This window comes from Miniopterus schreibersii (genome assembly GCF_964146895.1).
Source record: "Miniopterus schreibersii genome assembly, chromosome: 8".
NCBI classification, from domain to species: Eukaryota; Metazoa; Chordata; class Mammalia; order Chiroptera; family Miniopteridae; genus Miniopterus; species Miniopterus schreibersii.
In genome coordinates this window covers 54,141,077-54,162,324 of record NC_138109.1, presented here as the reverse complement: position 1 = coordinate 54,162,324, position 21,248 = coordinate 54,141,077, and the positions used below count along the sequence as shown (strand labels likewise).

The following is a 21,248-nucleotide window of genomic DNA, read 5'->3' as shown; positions in this document are numbered from 1 at the left end:
GCCCTCGGACGCAGCCTGTTGCCGGGTCCAAACTGCCAAGTCGGCAACACCCTCAGCTGAACGTGGTCCTGGACCCTCATCGCTCAGACTCCCGCCCGGCCTCCCGCAGCCGGGGGGACCAGCGGCGGCTGCGCGGGGCCGGGCTCGGCGAGCCCGCGGCTCGGGCGGTGCGGCGCCGCCCCCTGCGCGCCCCCGGGGCCACGCGGTCGCTCCCCGCGCGCGAGGCCCGACCCGGCTGCCCCGCGCAAGCAGAAGGCGGTTCGTGTTTCTTCCCTTTGCGAGCCGGTGGCACGTCTCACATCTCTGGAACATGACTCTTGTCACGGAGTTTTGCGATCGTGCACGTCAGAAAAAGCGAACCAAATAACCGCGCTGCCACGAAGGCACCTGCCAGTTTAACGTGCAGTCCTGGAGGGAAAGGGCCCCCCTTCTTCCTTTCTTCCTGCACCCACGGTGTCCCGCGCTGGGCTCGGCACTCAGGGAGTGTGTCCTGAATGCATCCAAACAGAAGCGGGTAGAGAGACGGGCCCGCGAACGGATGGGGAGAGCGAGGAAAGAGCGGAGAACTCGGGAGGGAAGGAAGGAAGGCAGAGGCCCGAGGGCCGGGAGTGCGCGGCCCCGCCGCCCGGGGGCAGTGTGGAGGGAGCGCGGGCCGCCCCGGCCCCTTAGAGGTCGCTGCTCCCCAGCCCTACCTCCCGGCAGACGCCCCGGCGGGCGGCGCAGCGAGCAGGGCGCGCAGGGCGCGGAGACGCGAGCGGGGGAGCCCGAGGCCGGCGCCGCGCCGAGGCAGGTGCAGCTGCCCACCCCCGCCTCCCGCCGCCGCGCCCCGGGGCCGCGCCATGCCCCGCGGAGCCGAGGCGCTGGACCTGCCGGCGTGGAGCGCGGCCTCAGCCCCGTCCGGCGGTCCGCGCCGCAGGTCAGTGTCCGGGGCGCTCGGCGCCGTCTACCGGGAGCGCCACGGGCCCCCCTCGGTTCCGCGGCCCCTCCCGGAGGTGCCACCGCCGCCCCCTCCCCGGGCTGCCTTCCCCCGCCGGTCTCCCCGCTCCCGCACCTCCGCGCCGGCTCCCACCTTCCGCTGCTCGAGCCGCTTCGCTGCTTCCCGCCTCCGCGGGCCCCGAGACACCGGCTCGAGACACGTGGGAAAAGCCTCCGGGGAAACGTCTCCTCGCCGAGGGACGCGACGGTGCGGCGGCGGTCACGCGGCGGCCGGGCGAGCGCAGGTCGAGCCTCGCAGCCGCGCCCCGCCCCCCCGCCTCTGCCCCGGGCCGAGGTCTGCGCGCCCCGCGGCCGGCGGGAAGGGCGGGAGCCGAGGGCTGAGAGCGGGGGACTCGCCGGAAGGGCTCCGGCTGCGGGGAGGCCGTCCCGGCGAGGCCGACCTGCGTGTGCCCCGCGGGTTTTCCAGGTCCGAGCCCGAGCGCCGTGGGAAGTTTGGAAGGGGGAGGCCTGGCCCTGCCGTCCTACTCTTTTCCTCCGGCCAGGAAGCCAGAGAGAGGATCAGGTCTTTGCAGGTTAACCGTCCCGGGAGGCGCGTGAGCCGCGTCTGTCGGGATATGGGACTCCGGGGAAACCCTGGTGGCTTTTCTGTTCTAGACTCGAGCTTTCCTGCTGCCTTGGGAACGCTTATGTTAACTGCTAGCAGTGAGTTAAGTAAGGCTGGGCTTTGCCTTCCGGAACAAACAGGCCTTTTCCTCAGGTGGGAGGGTTGCAGTGTGGTTAACCTCAACTCCTCTGCCTTCATGAAAAGGCGCACAGTTCAGCCGGTGGCCCTGCCAGGGGCCCCCACATCAGTGGTCAAAGCTGCAACCAGCCAGCCGCGCAGCTGGGCCTGGGGTGATGAGTACCAACTGGGCCTTGGCTCCCCCTTCACTGCTTGCAAAACAAATATAGTGGTGGGCCATTTCTTAAAATAGAAGAGAGACTTTCCTGCCTTTTCTGCATGGCCCTCTCAATATTATAAATGGACTTAAAGCTAGCAAGGAAAGTCAGAATTCAAGAGGAGAATTTACTTGCTCTTTGGAGGCTGTCCAGGTAAGTATTTAATTCCAAGCAAGTGTGCCATATACTTTTTAGACTTTTGAAAGACTAATATCCAATTGGAAGACATAACTTTGGTGCAACTTGTAAGTTACAACAAAATGACCAGGTATCCTATAACTTACAAACTATCTCTTGTAATGCTAGGTGTCTGTTTTAATGGGGCAGATGGATAGAAGTTATACATTCCTTCCATCTGCCTTAGCCCTAAAAGTGCTGTCCTCAAAAGGTAAGGAGCAAAGAGACTCTCGGTTCATTTACTGTCTTCTGCTCACATTGATAAACAGGTTTGTGCTCCTGTGGGTGTGGTGTTATTACCTTTCTATTTTTTTCTTAGCACATTTCCTTAGGACTTAAACGGTTGGTTTTATTGTATCCACTGAGTATCTTCAGAAGTTCCCATTCTTACAGCATGGGAGAACACACACTTGGGTGTGCACATAAATAACTTTGGAAGGGATCCAAATTTGAAATACATATACAGGTGTCCCCCTCAAAATGTACACACCCTTTGTAGCTGATAGCTCAATTGCTGTTTCTTTTCAGATTTAATCCATTGGAATTAATAATTAAAGCGTGTATGCATTTTTGGGGGACACCCTGTGTATGCCTGGTTGTACTATACCAGTGGGAAACAGAAGATCGTGTGTCTCTGTAAACCGAGAATGGGGAAGGGGTCGGTAAGTGAGGTAGGAGAGGCTGTCTTTGGCTGTCAGGATGCAGATTCTGGTATTTTGTGTTGAAGGGCCAACTGCCTGCTTCTCCCCAGAGGAGGGATGTGGACTTTGCACTTTCAGGAACTGCTCACCACCTTTGTGATGTGCTAACCAAACGACACGAGTTTGGGGGAATCTGGCAGCTTCCTCCTGTTGAGCCAGCAGTCTCAAGATTTTAGTTCATCTTCCTCTTCGTACTTTGAACTCCCATTACCGCGAAACTTCTCTTCTCCTTTCATAAGAACCTTCTATAAACCCAGTTCTGTGGCCTGGACCCTTTAAGACCAGGCACATTTTCCAACTTCCCCTGACTGTCCCCGTGCAGAGGCTGTCATAGTAGTGCCAGTTTAATTTAATCGCCGGCACTTAAAAAATGGACAAATCCCCATGAAGTGTTAAAAGAGGCCTCATTCTTTTCCGCCAAGGAGGAGCATATCAAAGGTATTATTTTTAACAATATAATATATAGGAAATATCTTAATGAAGCAAGTGCAAAGACTATGGAGAGAAATTTTGAACAGAGTGGCCGAGAACACAGAAGAACGCAGTCAGGGGCTGTCATGTTCACCAGCTAATCTCTTTGGCTAGGTCTCTAACAGGAACGTGAAACCCAAAATAAGACGATTCTTAAAAGTTCGTGGGATAACAGGTGGCTTCTTCTGGCTACAATTTTCAAAGTAAAAATAGTGGTCAAGTAAAACCCCTTTGGCTATGAAGATTAAAGGTGGAATCTTCCCTTAGGCTGGACTGTTTCCTTTAGCTGAGGCCTGGCATCCAAGATCATTTCTGAGCTCTTATATCACCTGTTACGGGCTTTGTAGAGAAAAGTAATTTTATTCCAAGACTTCACTTTGTCAAACTGCAATATTCTTTTCCCTGTCAAGTGTTTTAAAGCCTTTGTTTGTTTGCTGGCTTGCTTGCTTTGGCAGTCACCTGGGTTTTTTTTCTTCCACCTTAGCTCATCCTACGTGTAGCTGAGCTTTCTCTATTCTCTTTGGAGGCTGGGCCTCTGCCTCCTCCCTAGTGTGATAAGACAGCTTTGGGGGCATGCTACCATTATTTCTTTTCCCTTCGCAGGGGGAACTGCTTCCTTTATTTTCCTCTGAAGGTTGTATTTTATCATTTCCCCTTGAATAAATCTGGTGGTTTCAGCCTAAAACTATCTGTCAGGCAATAACAGGTGACTAGTGAGGCTAAGGATTTTGGGCAATTGTCCTTGATGTATGTAATTCCAAAAGACCCCCAATTTAAATGGTGGAATTTTAAAGAAAACTGTATCACCTATAGCAACTAGAGGGAATTGTTAGGAATAGGGTGACTCTAGGGAATTCACAATGGATACTGAAGTGGGCCTGTCCAAAAATAAGGTAAACTTAGTCAGTGTTTTGAGGAAAAAAATATTAATTATAACTTTATAACTTCTTTTAATCTTATGTTTTCTTAGGGAGAGTCATCAGCATGACCCTGTTAAATTGGACATTTATTGAAAATGTTAGAGAAAGAAAACTGTAAGAAATGCCATAATTCCAGTCAATCTTCAGCTTTAACTGCGTTTGAAGTTTGAAATACTGTATTGCCGAGAAATGGTTTTGCTTTACTTTCTGACCCAGAGAGCTGATCCTTCAGGATGTGTTTTCAAAGGGAGTGAGGCTTGTTCAGAACAAGCACTTTTAAAATGGGCAGCTCTAGTTCTGCTTTCGTGCCGGCCCGAGGCAGCCGCTGGGGATGGGAATTTAGCAGCATGGTTGTCATTAGGGAAATTCCTAGAAGTTGTAGCCTGCTCATCTTTTATGGTTGGCTCTGGTGGGAAATGAAAAGCCCCTGCAGTCTTTCTTCTTGTTTCTCAGAAATGGAAAGACTGATTTTTTTAATGTTCTTCTTAAAAAAAATCTTATTGTTGAAAGTATTACAGATATCCTCTCCCCCCCTTGACCTCTTCTTCCCCCCCCCCCCACGCCCCTCAGGCCTTCACGGCACTGTCGTCTGTGTCCCTGGGTTATGCATATATTCACGTAAGTTCTTTGGTTAACCCCCCCCTTCCCTCTGAGATCCCTCAGTCTGTTCCATGCTTCTATGTCTCTGCACCTCTTCTGTTCATCAGTTTATTTTGTTCTTTAGATTCCACATATGAGTGAGATTATGTGATTTTTTTTTTTTTAATGTTCTAAGAGCTGTGCTGAGAAGGTAATTAAGGTTTCTTTCTTTGGCTTTTCTTAACTTCCTTTAATTGGGGCCCAACTACCCCAGAACCTCAGTGAACTGGACATTTCTCTCGCTCCCTCACTCTCTCTCTCCTTTTTCCCCCCTCTTTTGTGAGATTAGCAAACCAAGAGCTAATCAGTCTACTGTAGGAATTTGGAATAAATAAGTAAATAACTGACATCGGAGTTGCTTGAGATTGGTCTAAATCAAGTCTTTCATCTGCCACATTGCATTGCCAGTCACCCTGGGGCCAACATGGTCATTGTGTAGGAACACTGAAGTTTAGTCTCTGCATTTACTTCTGCCCATTCCACCTCCCTTCCACCACTTACACCCTAAGGGAGGGAAGTACTTCATTACTTGATACATATTATTAGACTCTTTCTTTCTGAAATAGCTTATTTTAACTCATAATAACTCAAGAATTCACATGTTAATTGTTAAAAATCAAGAAAATACGGAAAACTTGAAGAAATTAAGATGACCTATAATACTACTTCAGAGAGAGTAGCAAAGTGTTTTTCCCCCCCTGGTTTGTACTTTTAGTCTTTTAAAAAGTCTACATATAGATATAAATGTCAACATTTTTTGAAAAATGGATTCTCAATATATTTACATTATAACTTTTAAAAAATTTAACAATATGTCATAGACATCTTTAAGTCAATACAAAGTTACAGTAAATGTTTTTGTAATCATCTTTTTTACTAGTTATTTTAACATTTGTAGTATAATTCTGTTGTAGGAGGCGGGAAAGGCACCAGGTGTCTGACCAGACCTGGGTTCAACAACCTTGGTACTTGAGTTCCGCCTAAGAAAAGAATTCAGAGCCAAGACTCAAATTCACTAGAGAAGATTTATTAGGCTAGCAAAGGAAAAGTACACTGGAAGAGAAATTGCTAGAGGCCGCTCAAAGAGCCGCCTAGGGAGTGGGCTAAGGCTCCTTTTAACCCCTCCAAGTGAGGATGAGCTGGTTTCCTCTTCACATTGACCCATTGGTCTGTCCAGTCATCTTCTGTCCTTGTATGGAGGTTAGATGGGGCTTCCTTCAGCCCCCTTGTTTTCTAAGGGTGGGGATCTACCCTGTGGCTTAACCACATGTCTGGGGAGAAGGTCAGGAGAATCTGACCTTCATGACCCGAGGCATTCTAGGGTGGAGAGGGGGTCTTAGAGGCGAGATCCTGCTTAACAATACTTATCTCCAATACTTGCTCTACCAGTTTTTCCCATTGCTTGGTGTCTGGGACATTCTGCCCTGGTGAACTCCTGTAACTGTCCCATTGCCCTTGCTCTACTCATGTCTGTCTGACTGTCTATGACAATTCCATAGTAGTTTGATTTCTAGATCACAGATCTTCTTCTAGAAACTGCCCAAGTACCCTTCAAAAATTTATATTTCCTTCCATAAAGATTTGTTTTTTTCCATTATTGTTAAATGTTTACTGGTTTGTTCAGATTTTTTTTGTGTTACTATATTGGGTTGTGTTTTTCTTATTAATAATTTGGAGCTCTCTACAAGTAAGAGATAGTAAACTTTTACCTGTTTAAATATATTGCAGACCTTTTTACCCAGTATGTCTTTTAATTTTTTGAAGTCAGACTTTTGTGTTAAGATCTGTCAGTCATTTTCATGGCTTCTGAATTTTGTCTTGCTAAGAAAGGCATGTTAAATTACACATTTTAAAAAAACCTGTATCTTATGCTTTTGTTTTTTTGATGTGTCTAAGTTTTTTGGTTTTTTTTTGTATTTGGTTTGAGGGAGGACTCGAACTCTCTGTCTCCGGTGGGTTCCAAATGTTCACGATAACAACTCATTGACTAACTCATTCTTTGGAAGAACTTTAGGAATATGAATTGAAACAACTAAATTACCTAAATACATTTCAGTATATTTTAAATTCAGTTTTCATATCAACATTTTAGACTTTCTATTATTACTGTATTATTTTTATTATATTTGTTGTTATTTATTATTGTTATTATTATTATTTTATCTTAATGGCACTGGTGAAGAAAAAGTTCATGTACTCAGGGCTATTGTCTCATTCATTGACTCATTTCTTTTTTCCAACAAATACTCATTGGGCACCTATGATGTGTTAGGTACTCTGCTGTGTGCTGCGGGAGATAATGTTAGGCAAGACTGAGTCTTCTTGAAGTTCTCTTGTAGGAGAAATCAATACAGATTGTGATCTCAATTATGAAGGCAATTAAGTGATAAGAGAGGGAATGGGGAAAGTCACTTTTGACAGTGGTCATTGAGCCCTCTCTGAAGAGGTGACACTTGAGAGGTAAAGGATGAGAAAGCCAGACATGCAAAGAGTTGGGGGAACCGCCACAGATGGGCGAACCTGCAAATACAAATGCCGTGGGTCAGGAGGAGGCTGTGGGGTAGTGAGGGGGGGGAGGGCATGGGGGCATGGGAAGTTGTGGGCTGGAGACTTAGACAGTGGTGGAAGGATTGGATTTTAGTCTGAGAAGAGGGGGAAGCCACTGAAAGGTTTCAAACAGGAAACTGATGTCTGACTTCCTCGTCAAGAATTACCTCTTTGGCTCCTATGTGGAGCACTGGGAGGCTATGGCAGTCGTCAGGAGAGATGACAGAGCGTGGACCAGGGAGGCGACAGTGGATATAGAGACCGGGACCACTCCATGATGTATTTTGAAGTAAGATTTGGTCGAGTGGATATGAGGTTGAGCAAAAGGAGAAATCAATGTCTGACTCTGGAGCAAAAGTTCCTGTACTTGGCTGCACATTAGAATCACAGGAAAGCTTAACAACATCTGAACGCCCACCTCAGACCTGGGCACTAGCTGAATCCGAACGTCTAGGGCTGGAAAGCCAGGCACTGAGCCCTTTGAAAATCCTCGGGTGTTTCTCCTGTGCAGCCAGGGTGGAAAGCCGCTGGCAGGATGGGGGATTACAGCTGAGAGGTGCCAGTGAAGCAGGAAGGAAATCGGGGAGTGGGGTGTTGTGGAAGCAGAGAGAAGAGGGTGTCTCAGGGACATAGTGGTCAGCTGTATCAAATGCCACCGAGCCACCAAGTCCAGGCCCGGGAAGTGGCCTTGGAATCTGCAGCCGTTTCAGTGGAGTAGAATGAATGGAAACCCGAGTTTGCCCTAGGAAATCTGAGGCACAGACAACTTGAGGGAGGTAAATGTTGGGTTCATTCCATCATGTAGCTTTAGTTGTTTTTTTCCTTTCCATTTCGATAACATGACCATGGAGAAGCATCCTGAATTTATGGACTATATATATGACATATAACATTGTGTAAATTTAAGATACACAACAGATTGATTTGATATAGATTGCCATTGTAGCAATAGTTAGCTCCTCTATCATGTCCCATCATTATAATTTCTTTTTTGTGCTGAGAATAATTAAGATCTAGTCACTTAGCAATAATACACTGTTGTTGTCTATATGCACTATACTGTGCATTAGATCCCCAGGACTTGTCTGCTTTTAGCTCTTCAGTTTTTTATAGTTTGTCAATCAATTTTGACCAAGAACTGCAAGGCAAACAAAAGCTTTGGGGGGGGGGGGGGCGTCATTGTTTAGGAATTGCAATCCAGGATATACAGATTTGGGTAGAATCCCAACTGTGTTCTGAGGGGAAAGAAGGGTGCAGAATTTATCAAGACAGAAAAAGGGGACCTTCTAAAGGAGTTACACAAGTTGCTTAGTAAGAGCTGTGATTGGTGCTCACAGGAAGACTTGCATTAGGCTATACATGATTAATTGCTTATGTGTATTGCTAGGTGAAAAATTTATTTCTTAAAAGAGAGTTCAGGGAATCAGTCTGTTCCAAGAGCTATATCAGGATGTAGCCATTTGGTTTAGCCAAGTTCAAAAGTTCGGTTTCAAATGTGGTGAGGTTTATTAACTCAACTTCCTGGAGGCCTCCCAGCTCCATTTTAGACTCTTGACATATCACCTCCATTTTGCTGTTTTGTTGGTTTTTTTTTTTTTTTTTACAAGGTACTTCTTCCACGCAGTCCTCCCAAAAAGATGCATATTATTTAGCATCTTTCTTCCCTCCCTCCCTCCCTCCCTCCCTCCCTCCCTCCCTCCCTCCCTCCCTCCCTCCCTCCCTCCCTCCCTCCCAGCAAGACAATTCTGAATAACCTAGGCTAGTAATTCTGGAAAAAAAGAGGTCTAAAAAACAATCTATCTAAAAATAGAAAATCAACAATAAAAAATAAATATAGAAAATTATTAACAACTGCATACAAGTCTTAAAAAGGTCTTAAGTCTTAAAATGGTATTTTCCTTTTGTGCTTCTTTTAAACTTGATAGTCAAGGTGGATAACACAGATCATAAGTCAGTATAAAAATATATCATTTAGACATTTCAGGTGTAAAGGTCCCCAAGAATGACCACCAATTATAAAAATGACTAACTGAACTTAATAGAATTTATTTATTAAATTTACCATCCAGATGTTTCCTGTTGTAAGAAACAAATCTAATTCAAACTGGCTTAAACCCCAAAGGGTATTTATTTGCTCAAATTGAAAGTATTGGGATGATGGTTTTAGGCACAACTGGATCCAGGAACTCAAACATTGTTGTTAGGTCTAGGGTCTGTGTGTTCTCTGTTCTGTGCTAGCTCCACTCTCTGGCGAGCTCTCCTATGATGGCAAGATGCCTTCCAAAAACTTCAGACTCACAGCCTATGCTTTATGTCTATGATTTCCAAAGGTGGTTGATTATGTATCCAGCAGTAGAAGTTAAGCATATATCCCTAATGTGTGTATATTTATTTATAAGTTATATGCTACTATATACCACTATTATTCTATATGTTATGTTATATTAATTATTAATAGAGTTCAATTTTTTGTTTTGCACACCCCACTTTGGGGACTACTTAGTACAAAGACCAGATCTCTCCCATCATTTATAATCACAGTCCTGTGACCACATCTCATTGGTTCTTTTGGGCCTGGCTTGAGTCATATGCCCACTCCTGAGTCCAGAGCCCTTGAAACAGTAAAAACAAATTTTACTAAAGTGACACAGATATCTGACAAGGCATAAATACAGGGATGTTATTTTAACTTTTTAAAGATATTTATATTTTAGGATCTTATAATCACTGATATATTACCAATAAAGAGGGACATAATCCTTCATTCAGTACAAAGTAATAGAGCAAAGATTTTCTGTTTCTGTAACAATTTCATTTCATTAGTCTATAGCCAATTTTTGAGATTTCCCATTTGGTGTACATGAAAGTATCCCATCTAGTTTTTGTTCATAGTTCAGTGACAGGTGAGTGCTATATGTTAAAGTGTAGGAATTGATGAGTTTTGCAAATAAAATTTTATTCTTATAATTTTTGAAAATGGCCATTTTGAATAAGACAAGTAGCAATGGGGAAAGGTGAATAATAGAGGGTCCTGAATAATTTTCAGATTCCTCAAGTGGAAACAGGTTTCCTGGTTGCAGAGAGAGTTGTGCTTGTAAGAATGGGTAAGGCATGTGAATAGAAAGTATCATTTAGGAGCTTTCTGATGAACAGGCTGTTCTGTGTATTGAAAAATTGATCTTCTGTGGCAGCAATGCAATGGCTCATCTTGATTCTGACGTGAGAGAGGAGTGTCTGAGGGAAGACCTGAGATTTTACTTCATGAACCCTTGTGAAAAATACCGGGCCAGACACCAGATTCCATGGAAACTGGGTTTACAGATTCTGAAGATACTCATGGTCACCGCACAGGTAATTTATAGGATGAACTCATTGGGTTTATTCCTTACCCCAAGATGAAACTGCTTTTATATGTTCTGCCAGTTGACTTTTGTTCTAGGAAGTACACACTGAAGCTCATAAAACTGTAAAATTACGTTGACTCTGGAGGGCAGGTAGTATAGGTTGAAGTTCGTTTTACATGATGACCTTGTTTTAGTAAGGGATTAGGGCACCCTGTTTCCACAGGTACTTTAAATATAGATAGAGAGTGGACCTATATTTCAGGGTGTGGGTTTCTATATGTGAATGAAGCCCATAGGCTGGTGAAGGCTGCTCAATCCAAAGTGACTTCTGCTCTTGAGATTTCTCATCTTTATCCAAACACATCTTATTTAAATATATTTTTAAAATTTCCAATTTTGACTTAAAGACTTCAAGAATGTTACATTTCCCTTTCATCAGTGGCTGAGTGCTCTGGGTAAACACTAACCTCTTGGCACTAAAAGGAGCATAAAGAAGCTGAGTAATTAAAAATAACAGTACCATTCTACTGTAGGTGCTGTACTAACTGCTTTACATGCATTCTCTCAGTTACTAACATAACAACGTTACCACTGTTTATTTCCGTTTTCCCTATGTAGAAATTGATATTTAGCCTCATTAAATTGTCCTAAGTCACCAAACAAGAATGAAAGTCAAACCTAACTCTAAAGTAATTTTTATTACGCTACACAGTTTCCTTCTGTTGAAAATTTTGTCTTTGAGGCTCTTCCTGCAGAACATAGAACCCAGAAATCAACCCAACCCATTATGCTCAATTAATATTTGACAAAGGAGCAAAAGCATACAATGGAGTAAAGACAGTCTCTTCAATAAAGGAAGGGGAGGGGAGGGGAGGGGAGGGGAGGGGAGGGGAGGGGGGGCGAGGGGGAGGGGGAGGGGGAGGGGAGGGGAGGGGAGGGAAGGGAAGGGGAGGGGAGGGGAGGGGAGGGGAGGGGAGGGGAGGGGAGGGGAGGGGAGGGGAGGGGAGGGGAGGGGAGGGGAGGGGAGGGAAGGGAAAAACTGGACCTCCAACTTACACCATAGATAATAATAAACTCAAAATGGATAAAAGACTTAAATGTAAGTCGTGAAACCATAAAAATCTTAGAAGAAAACATAGGCAGCAAAATCTCAGACATCTCTCGTAACAATATGTTTGCCAGTACATCTCCTGGGGCAAGGGAAACAAAGGAAAAAATAAACAAATGGGACTGCATCAAAATAAAAAGCGTCTGCACAGCAAAAGAAACCATCAACACAATGAAAAGGGATCCCACTCCGCTGTATGAGAGAACACATTTACCAATGATACGTCTGATAAGGGGTTAATTTCCAGAATAGATAAAGAATTCAGTCTCTTTTAGCATTCCATCCTAAATTCTAATGGAATGGGTGGCATTTTATCAGGGTTGATGAGAAGGAAACTCTTTTTCAGACATTCCTACTCTTCATTCAGCAGTAATTTATAATCTTGAGAGAGGTGCCTACATTCTTTTGCTAAATCCAGTGTTTCCCTCCCATATTCTTTGTACATTATGAAAGTGGTATCTTGTTTTTACCTGGTACAGAATATTTTCTCCTACACTGATTGATTTCATAATCACATCTTAAATTCATAATCTTTGCCAGGTTGCACTTAATTTTTTAAGTAATTTTTTTTCCTGTCTTATATTCTCGGCAAATCTTAAGATCTAGTTAGAGGGGCTAAGATGAATTTTTCTGTCAACTCCTTTTTAAAAATAAACTTATTTGGCCGATCCTATCATCTCCTTACTCTTACTCTGTAGGGAGTGTTTGATTCTGCCATAGCAGGAAGGAGGCCTCACTCCTCTTCAGGGTTTCTCTCCTCTACTGAGAAATGCTTTGAAAATCCCAACGCTTACCTGATGCCAGGCTATACAGGTGGGTTTGTTCTATGAACAAGAGAATGGAGGAACTGTCTTGTTCCTGATGCCAAATAGGAGTGGTTCCAAGTAGGGATCACACCTCCAGGTCTCTCATTCCCAAAGTGGAGTTGATGAGCGTTAAGCTTAATTAAGGTGGTGGCTTAAAATATCAGTGAATTGTATGCCACATTCCTGGTCAAGTTATCCATCCCCCCCTTCAGATTTTTGTGTGTGAGTTTTTTAGCTTGAGCATGGGTGGAGTGGGTCTCCTATCACTGCTTCTAGAGTTAAGTTGTCAGCGTTTGTTTGAGAGGTAGTGTAAACAAGTGGTCAAGAGAATGAACAGGTGAGTCAAACAGACCTGTTAGGATCCTCACTCTGACACTTTCTAGCTATTCCAACCTGTATATGTCATGGGACTTCAGTTTATACATGGATAAAGTGGAATTATATTCAACGGATTCAGTATTTGACTCTGACATTGTGATGGGCGCTATTCCACTTCCTGAATATGTATCAGTTGGGAAAAAAAGAAAAAATAATTCTGTCTTTATGGACCCCAGTGTCAAATCTCCCTCATAGAGTGTTGAGGAATTAAATAAAAAATAAAAATTATAAAATTTAGGCACAGTGCCTGGCACTCAGCAGATAAGAGTTGTTATTCAACACCAAGCAGTGTTGATCCTGCCCACACTGTACCCCAGTTTGGCACAGAGCAGGCACTCAGCAAACTTTGACTGAAGAAATTAATTCCTGTATATGTTTTTTCATTTGTGTGCCAGTGTTTTAAGCAAAACCTTGGAATAACCATATGCGTTGGTTCCCTGGTTTCCCTTTTTACCTTCAAAAAGCAACAGGACTTTTCTGCCATCCCCTACAGGCACCGTTGACAGACATCACATACTTGCCAAGAACTTTCAGCTTCTGTTGCTTGATTTTCAGCACAGGTTGGAGGATGCAGGACTTCTAACGTGATATTTTCCTCAAACAGCTGGGTTTCAGCCATTGCTCAGTCCTTTGACTTGGTATTTGAGGAATGTGACCTGGTGAGGCTCAGATACTAATGAGTGTCATCCATTTACATTCTCAAACAATAGATGCAATTCTGGAAAGCTAGCTAAGGATAAAGAGTAGTAACATTTTCTTATGTTAGTAAATGAGAGACTGCATGTAAAGCAGTTAGTACAGCACCTGTAGTAGACTGGTAACTATTATTTTTAATCATGCAGCCTTTAAAAAAAAGTCAAACAAAATTTAAAGGCTAAAACATATTTTTAAAGTATGTAAGTTTGCATAAGCGTATTAACATCTGTTTCTTTTTTTAAAAAAAATGTTTTTATTGATTTCAGAGAGAAGAAGGGAGAGGAGAGAGAGAAAGAAACATCAATGATGAGAGAGAGTCATCTATCGGCTGCCTCCTGCTGCCCCCCACCGAGGATCAAGCCCACAACTCAGGCACATGTCCCTCCCTGGAATCGAACCACGACCTCCTGGGTCATAGGTCGAGCCTAACCGTGGAGCCGGCCAGGCACATCTGTTTCATATGAAAGGTTCATAGTTGATGTCTTAGTGCCATGCAGTGTATCATATTGAACCACGGAATGACAGCAAATAAAGGAAATGTCAGGGTTATCTCGTTGAACATGCTAATTTCACACATGATGAAACAGAGTCCCAAATGGTTTTGATAACTAGCAGGGTGAGAATTTGGGGCAAATTTTCTAGACACTTATTGTCTTACGTAGCAGGTGAGAAGATAAAGTGGGAAGATGGGGAAAGGTATGTGAGACAGGGCTTGTAGAGGCTTGACTTCTCTCCCACCACTGTGTGTGTGTGTGTGTGTATGTGTGTGTGTGTGTGTGTGTGTGTGTGTGTGTGTGTGTGAGAGAGAGAGAGAGAGAGGGAGAGAGAGGGAGGGAGGGAGGGAGGGAGGGAGGGAGGGAGGGAGGGAGGGAGGGAGGGAGAGAGTGAGTGTGTGCAGGTGTGTGAGAGTGTATGTACATGCGAATGCTTGAGAAAGTGTGCGAGAGTGTGTATGTGCATGTGAGAGAGTGTGTGAGAGAGTCACTGAGAAAAAAAGTGGTTTGGGTGTGTAGCTGTGTGTGTAATTCCTGGGATTTGGGGGTAAAACCTTTAGTGCTTTCTAATTTCCCCCACTTATTGGATTACAAGAAGAAAACTTGGGGGCAGAAAGAACACTTTTACTCCGGATACAGAGAGCCTTTGGTGCCTAACTTTGTGCAGTGTTAAGGGAGGAAAAGTAGTAGTTTTATCAGAGAAGGTAGGTGTTGGATGACAGTGAATGGGTCTGACATCACGGAGGCAAAGTGAGCCCTGCTGTTCTTTCTGGAGCTTCAATGCTGTGGATCTGGGAGAGGGAGTTCTTAGGTGTAAATCTTAGAGAAGAGATCTTGCAGAACTGGAGTAGCTGAATTCCTTTCACAACTGTCTCCTGGAAGCGGGCATAAGCGTATGTAGGCCACTTTTCAAAAACATTCTTAAAGCCACATGCAAAACATTGTTGTGATCTTAGATAGTGGTTATCATTTCTGAATGTTAAATCAATAGGACATGAATTCTTGCTTTACTAAGTACACCAATTTTTAAAACAATTCATTTGAAATCTAAGTATAAGAAAAATGGAATCAGACTTAACTGATTTGGATTCTTTCCTTTCTTTTCCTTCATTCAAGGCCAGTAGGCTTACTTATGTCACAGGGGTGCTGGAAGAAACCAATGGTCAACATATAGTATGTGGAAGACTTAGGCAAATAAAGGGACACACACACACACACACACACACACACACACACACACACACGCCAGCAGGGCCGTTAGTCATTGGCAGTGGTAGCTTCTTCTAATTCTGTGCTCTTTAGAATTGCTTTTGGAGTTGTATTTTGACATTGATGTGATTAGTAAAAACCAAAGTGCTGAGATTTTTCTTGCTAATGTTTACATGTGAGGGCTGATGATGATAAGAAAGCATTTAAATGGGAAAATTGATAGATGCCTATTTGATTTTCTTTTCTAGCTAATTCGTTTTGGTTTAAGTAACCAGCTCGTGGTTGCCTACAAGGAAGAAAACGCCGTTGCTTTTAAGTACTTGTTTTTAAAGGGCTATTCTGGCATAGACGAAGATAACTACAGTCTCAGTGTGTATACTCAACAGGATGCCTACGAGAGCATATTTTACGCTATTAATCAGGCAAGTGTTTGTTGTGAATGACCTGTATTTTAAGAATATATTGATACTTGATCTTGTTGTCTTAGCCAAAAAAAGAAAATTATGCATATATTAAAATATTCTAATTAAAACTTGCGTAGTCTGCCAAAGAATGTTTGTTGCTATTTCTTTAGCTACATTCCCATGCAGCAGATTTTGCATATTTACATTTTTCCTTAAGATTTACATTTTCTATTTATCCCTTCACATCAACTACTTTTGGAAGATTACCCCAGATCAGATGGCCAAGAGCAAGCAGATTTATAATCTCAGAGGGTTTGCTGGATGAGATACCAAACCTGAGATTCTAGGGAGTGTAATATGATATAGTTGGATCTAGGCAGGTGTTTAGAAACCAGATTGGTAGACCTGAAGAAAGCAGTTAGGGGAGAGAAATTGTTATTCTTCCTTTTTCATTCATCCATCCATCCATCCATCCATTCAATAAATATTTGGATACCTAATATGTGCCAGGCACTCTTTTAGACACTGGGGATACAGCATAAATAAAAGACAAAACTTTGTCCTTGTAGAACATAGTTCTAGAGGTGAGACCTAGACAGATGAAAAGAAGTGAACTGTATAGTATTGAATGCTGGTTCCCTGAAAACACCACCAAAAAAAGCATGTTGATGATTAAAAACTGAGGGGCTATCTTGACCATTCTCAGTTGTGCTCTGGGTGAAAGGGGCAAAATCCAGACATAGATTCCAAAGTCTGATTTAAGAGAGAAAGGGTAGGTCTTTCAATGTGAGGGAGCTTGATTTGAATTAGGTAAAGATCATGATATATAATAGTTTAGGATTGGTGGACAGGCAGATGAGGGTTGGCGGTGGTTTCAAAGAGTCTTGGGGTTATTAAAGTAAATCTTCAAATTGACCGTTTAAGTGAATTTTGGGGATGTTACTGAAATAAACAGTACAGTTATTTGCAATATTTATGTTCCTGGGCAAACGTTTCTTGGAATAATAAAGTCATATTAATGAAGATGAGGGCTAGCAAAGCCCTGCTAGTGCAGATAGGCAGGGTGAACTAGTGTAGGGCATGTTAATGTAAGCTGTGGGGTGTGGAAGGTTTGGGTCGTCAGTGGTATGTCAGAAAGTGATAGTTGCTGCGGCATAAAGCAGGGGGGAGATTGGGCGAGCCTGGTGGTGCCTGCATGCTGGTGATGGATGTTTGCACTTGTGCAGTACAGGAAGGCCTCGCTGAGGTGCTAACATCTGAGTTAAGAGCTGAAGCAGTGTACCTAGCAGATAGCAAACCTGGAGTCCTAGGCAGAGGGAGCGGCAAAGGCCATGGGCAGGAGTGTGCCTGGGAGCTGCCTGGAGGCCAGTGTGGCTTCAGGAGGTAGGGGGTGGAACCAAGGGTCAATGGCCTGCTGCTAGGTCGGAGAGATGGGCATGACCTGAGCTTGGGCTCGGAGTGAGGTGGGAGGTCTGTCCGTTCACTTTAGTTTTGATTTCTGTGAGGTGGTGTGCTTCTGCCCAACCTGAGAAAATGACCTGGTATTTTACACTGGGGAGTTCTGTTGAGGGATATGATATAAACAATAAAAAATAGCTAAAATGTATTTTATAGGGTATAACTTCTGATTAAACTCTTGAAAGCTCATAAGTGTTTATATTTAACTATTTTTAATAGTACCATCGTCTAAAGAACATCTCCCTGGGAACTCTAAGTTATGGAGAAAATGAAGGGAATAGAATCGGCGTAAAAGTCTGTAAGCAGCATTATAAGAAAGGGACCATGTTTCCTTCTAATGAGACACTGAATATTGACAGTGACATTGAAACAGGTAATGGATCATTTTATTACATACCTCTATCATCTTCTGCGGTAAGAGCAAAAATGCCCTCATATCCTGGCAAGTGGAACAACTTCAACCTTGCTTTACGACTGTTAATCTGTTGTAAGCTGTCACTTTAACACTTGCCTACAGAGGATTTTGGCTCAGGAAACTGCAGGTTTATGGTAATAGACCTGGGAATTTGTGGATCTCTTAGGTGCAACTCAAGGTTATTGGTTTTGGGGTAAATGCCCAGGTGTTTCCTGTGTATTTAGGTTTTTCCCTCCTCCATGAGGGGACGATTAGACTTTCTGGGCGGAAAAAGAGTCTGTATTTATTAAATGAAATAATGTGTGTTAAATGCTTTGTACTTTTTAAAAATATATATATATCTTTATTGATTTCAGAGAGAGGCAGTGAGAGGGAGAGAGAGAGACAGAAACATCAATGATGAGAGAGTCATTGATCAGCTGCCTCCTGCAGGCCCCCCCTGGGGGTTAGGCCCACAACCTGGGCATGTGCCCAGACTGGGAATCGAACCTTGATCTCCTGGATCATAGGTTGATGCTCAACTGCTGAGCTACACCAGCCAGGAACTTATTTTTTAACTTATTAAATGTAACTTGTCAAAGAAAATGTTTTGGTGTATCTGTTCAGAATGTATAAAGAATAGTATTAAATACTTGACACTGGATTTTAGCCTTTCTTGGACACATTGGACAAAGCCTACAGATCGTATAAACAGGAAGCAAGTTTGACTTCAGCTGTGTGGCCTTATAGTTTAGTAAGTCACTTAGCATAAGCTGTTCTACATTGCTTATGCGTGCATGTGCGCTCTCTTTCCTACCGAGAGAATCACCCTTCAGTGGGCTAAATGCAGAGACCTGCATGCCCGCTTTCTCTGCAGGTTAATATTTAGTTACGCACCTGTGCAGTTTGAGTTAAGGGTTTCCTTTAATTCATGCTGTGGGCCTATCCCTCCACTCCTACCTTCAGACCTGTGGCTTTACAGTTCAGCCTTACTTGGGGAGTTATAAATCCTGTTTAAAAAAAAATTTTTTTAACATGTAGATAACTCTCATTCTAATATAGTGTTTTGTTTTCTGTAACACGGACTTTAAGTTTCTTGTGTTCTCCTTTCTTAGCATGAGGCATCATGACCATTTCATTGTTTCCCCAGCTTTTTAAAGAACATATATAATCCACTCTCCACTTGTCTCTAAGACGGTTGCTATTTCACTGGCTGGAGCATTCTGGTCTGTAAATGAGGTTCATTTGAGTGATGAGTCTGCTACTCTAATACCAGTCTGTTCTGTCTGAGGTTTGATGTTTTACTTAGGGCTTTTGCCATCCTTTTAAAATGTCTCAGCCTTAGATTTTGCTGCCACCAGGTTCTTGGTGGCCTCATTAGCAATGACTCTAGCATAATGTCAGCTAGACTTTAGCAAGTTCTGCATGTGTATTTGATAAAGTGTACCCCTATAATGACGATTAGAAAACTTGACTAACCAAATGGGCTTTTATAAGGCAAATTTGACATCAGTGTAGTGGTGAAGAGCTCAGGCTCTGGAACTGAGCACATGTGGGTTTAAATTCTGGTTTGCCATCAGCTAGATGTGTGATCTTGAGGAAGTCTCCTGGCCTCTCTGTGCCTTGGTTTGTCCATCTGTAAAACTGCAGCAATAGTACCTATCTCACAAGGTTGCTTTGGGGATTAAACAGGGTGATGCATTAAGTGAGAGAACATACAAAGCTCCTAGCACAGTGCCTACCTAGCACAGGGTAAGTGCCTGATGTATTTTTGTTATTTTTATCATCATCAGTCTTTTCCTGTAGAGAACAAGTTTATTTTGATTAACTGCTCTCACCATATTAATCAAGATCCAGTCAAGATAACCAACATTAAATTGTTTCTTGACGCTAATAGTCTATTTGCTAAAAAAAAAAAAAAAAGGAGGTACCCCCTCTGACACCCACTTTTTAAAAAATATTGCACCTGTTGAGTTGTCCATTCAGCTCATGTCCTTGTTCTTGGCCCAGGAAAACTAATTTTCGCAAATTGTGTGTCCCATATATTGGGCCATATTTTTAGTGTCAGCCATATGCCAGGCAATGGGTTAACTACACAACATAGTATGCTCTTGCTCTCAAAGATCTTATCCTCTAGTTGAGAGGATAGATAAGCAAATTGAGGATTGCAATTGTGGGAGAAAACTCTTAAAGAATTAGCCGTCGAGTCTATCAAGATTCTGGAGCACCTGCTTAGAACCAGGCCCTGGCGGTCCCATTTTAAAGGCAGCCACAGCCTGAGTAAGAGTCAGCTAGGCTGACTTCACAGCAGTCCTGTCTGTGAGGGCTCCGCGACCTTGAAAGGCCTTTACCAGCTCTAGACCTCCTCGAGTTCCTGCCAAGGTGCTGGGCTACACAATAATGAATTTTTATGGGAGGCACTTGGAATCATTCTTTTATAGTTTACAGCTCATAATATGGTTTTATTTGAATACAACCTAAGTTCCTTTCCTTTCTCTTTATTTTTTATTTTGAAAAAAATATCAGGCAACCCAGAAAAGTTGTAAAATAGCACAAAGATTTTCTTGTATCCCTTTCATCTAGATTTCCCAGATGCTAACATTTTACCACATTTGCTTTCTCATTCTTGCTATGTTTAAATATTCCTCCTGAAATGTATGAGGATAAGAGGCTGACATGATGTCTCTACCTGTAAACACTCCAGTGTGTGTTTCCCAAGAACGATCTTCCACATCACCACTGCGCAGTGCTCAGCAGCGCGAATACACGTTGGCCCAGCACTGTCATCTACAAACCCCGTTCACATTTTGTCAATTGTCCTCATGTTCTCTATAGCAAAAGAGAGGCTTCTCCCACCTCAGCCTCCTTGGTCCGGGCTCACATACTGCATTTAGTTGTTGTGCCTCTTTAGTCTCCTTTAAGCTGGAGCAAAATAGTTCCTTGGTTTGTTGTTGTTCTTATGACCTTGACATTTTTAAAAAAGTATATTTTTATTTATTTTAGAGAGAGAGGAAGGGAGAGTGAGAGAGAGAGATACATTGATGTGAGAAATGTTTGCCTCCCGGGGATCGAACTGCAACCTGGGCATGTGCCCTGACACGTCATTGAACCTGCGACCTTTCGGTGCATGGGAACTGAGCCACACTGGCCAGGGCTGACCTTGATATTTTTAAAGAGTAAGATGTTCCTCAGTTTGGGTTTTTCTGTTTCTTTATGACTAGATTGGGGTTATGCGTTTTAGTGGGAATTCCACTCAAACAGTACGTTATTTCAGGAGGTATATGATGTCTCTTTATCTCATTACTGGTGATGTTAACTTTTATCACTGGGCAGGGTGCTGCTATCTGCCAGCTTCTCCACTGTCAAGTTACCAGTCTTCCTGTTGTAATTCCTAAGTATTTTGTGGGGAGATGCTTTGGAAGTGTCCAGCTTCTCATCGCCCTTCGGCTCACTGGTTTAGCATCTGATTCTTGCCTGAAACAATTGTTGTTCTTCGTTGGTCTAGACTGTATTCACTTAGACCTCCAGGCCCTCTCCAAGGACCCTGAGGACTGGAAGAACTCACCATTCTTCAGGCTGGAATTTTATAGGTAAATAAGTTTTTTTAAGTTTCATTCCCCAGGAGAC

At 43.3% G+C, this 21,248-nt stretch overlaps 1 protein-coding gene across 1 annotated transcript in view; it reads left to right on the top strand.

Moving 5' to 3' along the window:
- Positions 1-753: 753 nt before the first annotated feature.
- MCOLN2 (mucolipin TRP cation channel 2) overlaps positions 754-21,248 on the top strand; it is a 44,360-nt gene continuing 23,865 nt past the window's right edge. Inside the window, exons 1-5 of the mRNA XM_081144558.1 lie at positions 754-916; positions 10,522-10,681; positions 15,614-15,787; positions 17,447-17,600; positions 21,127-21,211. Coding sequence (XP_081000684.1) covers positions 840-916; positions 10,522-10,681; positions 15,614-15,787; positions 17,447-17,600; positions 21,127-21,211 — 650 coding nt within the window. The 5' untranslated portion in view covers positions 754-839. The remainder of the gene's footprint in view (positions 917-10,521; positions 10,682-15,613; positions 15,788-17,446; positions 17,601-21,126; positions 21,212-21,248) is intronic.